The sequence below is a fragment of the Otolemur garnettii genome, unplaced genomic scaffold, assembly GCF_000181295.1.
Source record: "Otolemur garnettii isolate 467f Iridium unplaced genomic scaffold, OtoGar3 scaffold00230, whole genome shotgun sequence".
NCBI classification, from domain to species: domain Eukaryota; kingdom Metazoa; phylum Chordata; class Mammalia; order Primates; family Galagidae; genus Otolemur; species Otolemur garnettii.
Window position 1 is genome coordinate 562,212 of NW_003852625.1, and position 10,041 is coordinate 572,252.

Sequence of the window (10,041 nt, forward strand, 5' to 3'; positions counted from 1 at the left end):
TTTTTGGCTTTGAACACACTAACTCCGGCATATGGAGCTGGTGCCTTATCCCTTTGAGCCCCAGGCGCGGCCCTGAAGTACAATTTTTTTTGAGATCTTTAAAGTATAAGATTGGAGCTTTAACAGGGATTGCATTAAAATTGAATATTGCTTTGGGTAGTATGGACATTTTAACAATGTTGATTCTTCTCAGCCATGAACATGGTATGTTTTTGTATTTGTTAACATTTTTAGCTATTTCTTTTCTTATAGTTTCATAGTTCTCTTTATAGAGAACTTTTGCATCCTTTTTAAGTAAACTTCCAAATATTTCATCTTCTTTATCACTACTGTGAATGGAATAGAATCCTTGACTCTTTTCTCAGCTTGACTATTCTTGGTGTATATAAAGGCTACCAATTTATGATTGTTGATTTTGTAACCTGAGACACTGCTGTATTCCTTGATCATTTCTAAGAGTTTTGTAGTAGAATCCCTCGTGTTTTCCAGATATACAATCATATCATCTGTGAAGAGTGAAAGTGTGATCTCTTCTGACCCTATATGGATACCCTTGATCGCCTTTCCTTCCCTAATTTTGATGGCTAAAACTTCCATTACAATGTTAAAGACCAGTGGAGACAGTGGGCAACCTTGCCTGTTTCCTGATCTGAGTGGAAATGATTTCATCTTAACTCCATTCAATACGATGTTGGCTATGGGTTTGTTGTAGATGGCTTCAATCATTTTAAGAAATGTCTCTTCTATACCAATTTTCTTAAGTGTTCTGATCATGAAGGGATGCTGGATATTACCAAAAGCTTTTTCTGCATTAAGTGAGAGAATCATATGGTCTTTGTTTTTTAATTTGTTTATGTGTTGAATTATATTTATAGATTTATGTATATTGAACCAGCCCTGAGACCCTGGGATAAAACCCACTTGGTCATGGTGTATAATTTGTTTGATGTATTGCTGGATTCTGTTTTTTAGGATATTCTTGAATATTTTTGTATCAATATTTGTTACTGATATTGGTCTATAATTTTCCTTTCTTGTTGAATCTTTTTCTGGTTTCAGAATCAAGGTGATGTTTCCTTCATAGAATGTGTTAGGTAGTATTTCTTTTTTTCTACATTTTGAAAAAGGTTGAGTAATGCTACCAACTACTTTCAATGGGTGATTGGTTTAGTCTCAGTTGGTATCACCCTTCTTCACCGGCTTCTGCCTTGGACACTACCCAGCTACTCCTAATTGATAATTTGTTATCCTAGTCTCCACTGCTAACACCCTTTTTCTTCCCCCTCTTTTTTTTTGACAAGAGAAAGAAAGCTGCTCTTGGCAGATCCCAACACACTTTCTGGGAGATAACAGATGAAATCATGGCACAGTGAACACGTACTGCCCCAAATCAGCCTTGTTGGGGAGTAATCCCAACTGCCACCGCCAAGGCACAGGTCCAGTCCACTTGTCTACAGTCTGAGATGTTCACCAACAAAAACAGTTTAAAGAATCTTGGACATAATGGGCTAGAAGAAAAAGCCTGAGATGATCGGTTCTGTGATTTATTGCAGAGTGATAAAGAGTAAATGGTGAATAAGTGTTGTGTCCAAAATTGGAGACTCCATAGTCAGCAGACAGGAGAGGGAAGGCCAGTCCACTTGCAGGTGCTCGGTAGTCATCCAAAGTTTCAATTTCACCCATATTGAGTTGCTCCGATGATGCATTGACTGAAAATCCTAACAAACTGGGATCTGCTCGGACCATCTTCTGTTTTTTCTTCTTCTTGCCACTTTGCACAGCCTCAAAATTGGATTGTTGGTTGTTGCTTTGATTGGTCTGAAATACTGAATGGAGTGTACTGTGATTCATCCCCCACACAGAGTCCTGCTGCTGCTGCTGTTGGTGGTTAGCTTTCTGTTTGGCACGACGCTCAAGGAACTGCTTGGCAAACTCCTTAGCCTCAGAAGTATCTCCTAAGTAGGCCCTAATATAATCGTGGACGTCATACGGAGATTCTACTTCTTTTAGGAAAGAAACAAATGTGGGAACATCCAGGTTATTTGCCATATTAAGGGCATGAAGCATCTGTTCACACCACTGGGTAAATCTGTCGTGGGCTTTATTTACTCCCTGAAAGAGCTTCAGCAACTTTTCTTCTTCTACTACTTTCTTATTCTGCCGGTTAGACACACCTGTAGATTTACTGAGACTGGCGTTTTTATTTTTATTTGTTGAATTCCTAGGTCTCATCTCTTTCACTGCATCATCCCAGAATCTCATGTTAGAGTTTTTAGTGTCAGCATTACTCCAAATACTACTGACTAGGTCAGATGTCCACTGGTTAGGAGGACCAGTATTTATAGAGCCCCAAACAGAATTCCCAATGCTGGTGTGCAGGTTGGAATGCATATTATTTGGGGCTCTGTTTGGTTGCTGGTGCTGCTGCTGCTGCTGCTTTTGCATCTGCCTGGCCTCCTCCTGCTGGATCTCCAGAAGAGATTTTGTGGTACCTGCAGGCTTGCTGACATTGCCCCAACCTGAGAGTTTTGCTGCTGCTGCTGTTGCTGTTGCTGTAGAGCTTTCATCAACTCCCTCTGCTGGCGCCTTTGCTGTGTATAAGAACAGAAGCTAACTCAGGATTTCTGTTTTTAGATTTCCTCCGCCTTTTGCCTTGGAGACCACCAACTACTACTAATGGGTGATTGGCTGTCCTAGTCTCACTTATTATCATCCTTTTTCCCCTGTCCCCTTTTGCCTTAGACTGTATCAAATACTCTTACTTGGTAATTGGTTGTCTTCTTCTCGGTTGATATCACCCTTTGCTCCACCCCCTTCTTCTTTGGAATCTACCAACTAGTCCTAATGGGTCATTGGTTATCCTACACTCAGTTAATACCACCCTTCTTCCTCCCTCTTCTTCCTTAGACTGCACCAACTACTCTTCATGGGTGATTGCTTGTCCTAGTCTTAGTTGGTATAACCCTTCATCTTCCCCACCTCCCCTAATGGTTGATTGGTTTAGTCGCAGTTGGTATCACCCTTCTTTACTTCTGCCTTAGAGTCTACTAACTAATCCTAGTGGATGATTGTTTGTCATAGTCTCAATTGATATCCCCTTTCTCCGCCTCCCCCCCCTTTCTGCCTTGGACATTACCTACTACACCTAATAGATGATTCATTGTCCTAATGTCAGTTGGTATCACCCTTCTCCCCCCCCACACACACCTTCTGTCTTGGACTCCACTAACTACTCCTAATGGGTGATTGGTTGTCTTAGCCTTAGTTGGTATCGTGCTTCTCCACCCCGAATTGTGCCTTGGGTGCTACCAACTACTTTTAATGGGTGATTGGTTTTATCTCAGTATCACCCTTCTTCCCCTGCTTCTGCCTTGGACACTACCAACTACTCCTAATTGGTGATTGGTAGTCCTAGTCTCCACTGCTAACACCCTTTTTTCCTCCCCCTTCTTCTTTGGAGTCTACCAACTCCTCCCAATTGGTGACTGGTTGTCCTAGTCTCAGTTAATATCACCCCTCTTTCCCTGCCCCCTTCTGCCTTGGACTGTACCAACTACTCTTAACGAGTGATCAGTTTTCCTAGTCTTAGTTGGTATCACACTTTGTTCAATTCCCTTCTGGGTTGGAATCTAACAAGTACTCCTAATGGGTGATTGGTTATCCTAATCTCAGTTAATACCACCCTTTCTCCTGTCTCTTCTGGCTTGGACTGTACCAAGTATTCTTCATGGTTGATTTGGTATCACCCTTGGTCCCCCACCTGCTTTGGAATATACCAACTACTCTTAATGGGTGATTGGTTTAGTCTCAGTTGGTATCTCTTCTTCACTTCTTAGACTCTACCAACTAATCCTAATGGATGATTGTTTGTCCTAGTCTCAGCTGGTATCCCCTTTCTTCCCCCCAGCTGCTGCCTTGGACTTTACCTACTGCACCTAATAGATGATTGGTTGTCCTAATGTCAGTTGGTATCACCCTTCTCCCCCCACCTTCTGCCTTGGACTCTACTAACTACTCCTAATGGGTGATTGGTTGTCCTAGTCTTATTTGGTATCAGCTTCTTTCTCCCCGGTTCTGCCTTGAATGCTACCAACTACTTTTAATGGGTGATTGGTTTTCTCTCAGTTGATATCACCCTTCTTCCCCTGCTTCTGCCTTGGACACTACCAACTACTCCTAATTGGTGATTGGTTATCCTAGTCTCAGTTTGTATCACCCACTTGTTCCACCCCCTTCAGCTTTGGAATCTACCAACTCCTCCTAATGGGTCATTGGTTAATCCTAGTCTCACTTAATAGTGCCCTTCCTTCTTCCTCCATCTTCTGCCTTGGACTGTAGTGACTACTCTTCATGGGTGATTGCTTGTCCTAGTCTCAGTTGGTATCACCCTTTGTCTCCCACCTGTCTTAGAATATACCAACTACTCCTAATGGTTGACTGGTTTAGTTGCAGTTGGTATCACCCTTCTTCACTTCTGCCTTAGACTCTACCAACTAATCCTAATGGGTGATTGTTTCTCCCACTCTTAATTGGAATCCACCTTCTTCCCTCCAGCTTCTGCCTTGGACTTTACCTATTAGTCTTAATCTAAATTTTTAGTAAGGACAGAAAATTCCCATTATCAGGGCTCCATTTACCTCCTCGGAAAAATAAAGTGTTTTCACCAGATTATAGAATCTGTAACAGCAATATTCTATAACCTTTAACTCTATTTGTAGCAGAAAGAATTATAGTACTCATGGCCTTCCAGAGAGAAAGATATTAGGTATCTTTATGTATCATTAATGTCCCATGATAATAGGCATCTATCTGTATACCAGGTAGATCTAAAGCCAGTTTTCTAATTTACTAGAAAAAATATTCATAGCAGAAATGTTGAATTACTAAAATAATTTTCATTCATTCCAATTCTTGATTACTTTGCTTAATTCTTTACAAACTATTTTTTTCCATGATGAAGGAATGTTGTTAACACTTCATAATCTACCATAAACAGACTCATAGATGTGTGACATCTTGTACCTAAATTACTACTGAGATATTGGAAAAGACTTACAGACATAAATTTGCAATATACACTAAGTGTTTGGGATGTAATAAGTGTGTAACAAATATCTTTTTATCACAGGAATGAAAATTCATTTAGAAAATTATAAAATGCATACCAACAAGACTTATATCCCTTATTGTTATCTCCTCCTTTCCTCTTCTGGACTTCATTAATTTGAGAAAGAATCAAAATCATGACTGAATAGGAAAAGGGAACAAATTGGGTTGCCATTGTATTTCATCTGATTCATATTCATTTTAAGAATCAGCATACAAACTTACTTGATGTCTAACTTTAAAACTATAGTCTTCATAAAATTAATGTGAAAATTTAAAACTTCATTGCATAGTAATCACAAAGCAATTCTAATTTTATACAATAACATAAAATAGATGGGATCATCCTAGTTTTTCAGCAAATATGACAGCAGAAACAACCAGGGCATATGTATATAAACTACATACACATAGTATTTGAAAAGGATTTGTTTTAAGTCAAAAACTATATATATAAACTATATGTAATTGAAATGTAAATGCACACATTTTTCTTTTTGCAGTTTTTGGCTGGGGCTGATGCCCTCTCCTTTGAGCCATAGGCACCACCCAATGCACATGATTTTCTAGAGTGGAAAATTACATTTTAGAAGCACTGGGTTCCACTAAACGTCATTAACTGATCCTTTTCTTAGTTAATAGATGCTCTAATAGCTACATATCAGGAAGGAAAACTATGCATATTCTGGCATAGTATCAGTTTTTACCACTGGTATTAGAAGATTATTATTTCAAGGAAAGAAATCCCAGCCCCATCTAGAGGGAAGGAAATCACATGCAGAAAAATAAAAAAAAAAAAAGGACCTCACAAATTAAACAGCCAGAGTTATTGTTTAAAAAACTGCAGCTAAAGGTAAAATAATAATAATAATATTTTAGCCTTTGGAGAGACCTACCCGGGGTTGCCAGATAAAATGCAGATGCTCAATAAAACTTGAATTTCAGATGAAAACAATAGTATAAGCATGTCTCATGTAGTGTTTGGGACATATACTAAAAGGAGGTGGTTTACTGTGAAATTGAAATTTAACTGGTCATTGCACAATTCTATTTGACAAATCCAACAACCCTAACCCTATCCTGTTGGGAGGCCTAAAGTGGGCTTACACACACACTCCCAAAGACAAAAGATGCAAAGAACCTGGTTAGTTCCAAGGACCCTAACTCACCAAAGCCCTCCTGGCAAACGGCAATCTGTAGAATTTTCCCATCTCCTATAGCCTCATATAAAAGGGGTCTGTAACTGCCCCCAGTTACAGTTACCCTCTTTGCATTGCCCAGGCTGGTTACTGTCCCTTTCAATAAACCTGGCCTGAACAACTCCACTCCAGTCTGTTTCTGGGCACCGCTGCTTACACCTCTCATGCCCCAGGCGTATAAATCCCTGAAGAACTGTACCCCTATTTTTACTTGCTAAGATACATGCCCATAATAAAATGCAGTGATGCCAATCTTCCCAATTTGAATAGATCAGGGTCCTTAACCTTTTTAAACAGGGGGCCAATTCACTGTCTCTCAGACCGTTGGAGGGCCAGACTGTGGCCTGGGACAAGTCGGCTGCTAAGCAGGACAGGCAGCAGAGGCAAAAACACCCTGTGGGCTGGATAAATGTCCCTGGCCAGCAGCATGTGACCCCGCTGGCGATAGTTTGAGGATGCCTGGAACAGATTCTGTCAATGAGAACTCATTTATGGAAGAATTATGGGAAGTTACATTTACTTAGCACAAGATTTTCCAAAAGACTTCAGTTTTTCCCTTTATTCTCCAACATTCAGAAAATGGATAATTTTATGAGGGAAAGGTTGGCCACATTGCCATATTGAATTCATAGTAAATTTAGAAGAAAATATTCTAGTTTCTTAGAGAGCAGAGTAATTACACAATTGTGTCCTTGGGTGACCATGTGAATTAAGTACTTTGACATGCAAGTTGTGGCTTTTTGCTTCTTTCCTATGGCAATTAAGCTGATTTGCAAAACAAAAAGAAATCCTACTTAAAGAGTTTAATATGAATATATTAGTCCCTCCTAAGCTGCTTCAAATCCTGTCACATACTTCTATAGATCTACACTGTAGGAGACTCATTTTAATAGTCCTTTAAAATATTGCCAAACTTTCTCAATATTAATTTTAAGATACTTGAAGTTATTTCATTCTCTTTCAGCATTAGCTAGAAGCAGCTATTCTTTTATTTCCAAACAACTTTAAAGTTAATTTTAATTTTTTTTTCTGTTAAATTGTTGAAAAGTTGGCAAGAGTGTAAAAGTAATAAGACAACAGAGATTTGAACTTATATGTTGACCTCTCTAAAACATACTGAGTCTTGTCAGTTATTATTCTGATCTTCGCTCTTGGGAAGACTGGGATGCTCACTAATTCCTTTTTTGAAATAAAATTCTGGACGCTTAAAAGTAGAAAGGATAAGAGGACATTATGGGTCTGGAAGGGCAGTTGCAAGGCTGTACAGTCAGGTTAGCAGAAGGTGAATGTAAGAAATGGCACTACGAAATGTCTAGGCAGGTAATCACCAGGAAAAAAAAATCTAAATGTAAATAAGCCCTTTGTTTCCAACAAGAAAAAAGGAAGAGTTCCCCAACAAGTTAAGGTGCTAAAGACCTGGGAAGTCTGCTTACAAGTAACAGGGAGTATCTATTTTTTCTCTATGCCTCCTCCCACCCATTTTTCCTCCTCTCCTTCTCCTTTTATGCTTTTTGCTGCCTCAATCTTCCTTTGTATCTAATGCCTCGGTTTTTCCTACAGCTTGGCCATAGCTTTACCTTAAAAGAACACTAACACCTTCCTCCAATAATTTTACTTAGCTCCTCCAAGAACCTTTCTTCTGTCAAATGTCTATGGCAAAGCAAATGAGACAGAATTAGATCACATTTGACACACAATAGCTCACTGGATTTAGAACAGAATCTTACAAAATGAACTTTTGAAACCTCAATCTTGATTTACTCACAGTTTGCCAAATTATCTTGAGGTTCACATGCAAAATTATAAAACATAATTTTGGACTCCTAATTTGGGAAATAATTTGGGGACGATAGCAGTTACAAATGGAAATTCCATGAATAAATTCATTTTAAACATTGTCATACATTTTGTGTAAAATAATTTTTTCAGTAGAAAATGCTATTTTCTCCTATTTCCAGAGTTAAAGTGGCAGACCATACTTAGAGAACTAGCTTTTGGGTGATGCGTGATTTACTTTCATCTCCTTTCTCTAGAGCTTTCACCAGATAAAATTAATTAAAATATGCATTAACTGTGTACATGTTAAATGTGTTAAATGTAAATGTTAGAAAGATTGATTAAAGTGTAAGCACACATAGGTAAAGAATTGTTGAGTAGGCTGAAAAAGTAAAGATCAGTTTTGCCCTAAAAATACCAGTGATATTCTATTGTAAACTTTGATGTTTTACTTCTTGGCTAAAATTTAGCTGGAAATTTATCTGTTTCCCTGGTTGCTAGTACTCTTACCTTTCTACTTATTATATATCTTGAAAGTGTTTATGTTATTCCTTCTTAGAGATGATTTCCATCTATGGATAATAAATAACATGCTATGTTATTTGATTCATGCAAGTCAGTCCAATAAATCCATTTCCTATGAGGAAAGGGAGCACAAATCCAACTTTCTACTTGTGTATGTCAAGACAAATGCTAAAAATAGTAAAGCACCTGAACAGTCATTTTGACCCTACATGCCACTTAACCCATGTTTGCCGCTGAGTCTAAATGCTCCCCTTTACCCATTCCTTTGTAAACTAAGACACAGAAGCAAATGCTTGACATAGACTTGCTGTCAGAGATATGTTCACAAGTTACCCATTTACAGGCATTATCATCTCAGTTCCCAAAATCTATTTCAGTAATCCAGTATAGATTTAAGAGACTAAGCTACAGGGAAGGAGAGTGAGTCTTGCTGGAGGGAAAGCAAATATTGGTGTTATAAAATTCCTCTCTCCACCCATCCAAACCTATTACTTCACAATGAAGGCTGATATTCTTCTTGTCAATACTAGTAGTTAAAACCATTAAAACACTGAATATGGTAGTGTGAGTGGCTACCTCTTTCCTCCTGCATGTATAATGACACCAACTTCTTTGCATATTGTTATCCCTCATCAAGCTGCTGCATACTTTCATTTAATATAAATAAAAAAAAATGTACAAAGAAAACAAGGCAACACCAAACTGAATTTGTTCAAAGAAAAGTCATCTAAAAGAGATAGTCTTAAAAATGAAGGCAATGCATGACAAGAAAACCTTATTAGGGGAAATATTTAGCAAGTGCAGTAGGTATATTAATATCGAATCTCCTATTGAAATAACTTGAAGCTTCACATAAGAACTTTTACCCTCAGTAAAGGATAGGTTGAAATATTGTCAGTTGAATCTAGTGGAGAAGATTCTTCCCACTGGAAAGGCAAAGAGATGGCTTTCAAATGATACAGAAAAAAGACGTAGATTCATAAATACAGAGAAAAGAGAAGCAAAGAAAGCAAGTGATCACAAGGTCATAGAGAGCAAGAGAATATTCCTTATTGATTAAAGAAGGAACAAGAACTAGATGAGGGAGATAGGAGTAGAATATGCAGAATTCACTATATCAAATGTTTGCTAAAATACAAAAAATATATATAAAATGCTCGATTTAGTTTAAAAGGTAATATATGGAAAATAACATTAAAAACTGTACATTAAAATAGTTACTTGCCAACTCTCAATTCTACATGACAGTGCTTTTTTTAAAAATCATATCTGTGTGCATTAATGCTATCATGGGGTACAGAGTGCTATTTCTATATACAATTTGAAATACTTTCATAACATAGCCTTTATGTCATTTTCTTAGTTATTGTGTTAAGAGATTTATATTCTACATTTAGAGAGATTCACATGTACCCTTATAGGATAAACCATAGGC

At 38.0% G+C, this 10,041-nt stretch overlaps 1 protein-coding gene across 1 annotated transcript; it reads right to left on the reverse strand.

The window, feature by feature from the left end:
• Positions 1 to 1,467: 1,467 nt before the first annotated feature.
• On the reverse strand, positions 1,468 to 6,317 carry LOC111721743 (GRB10-interacting GYF protein 2-like). The gene is given in 3 exon segments (XM_023508200.1): positions 1,468 to 2,531; positions 2,534 to 2,591; positions 6,276 to 6,317. Coding segments are annotated over 3 exon segments (1,164 nt in total).
• Positions 6,318 to 10,041: the final 3,724 nt, after the last annotated feature.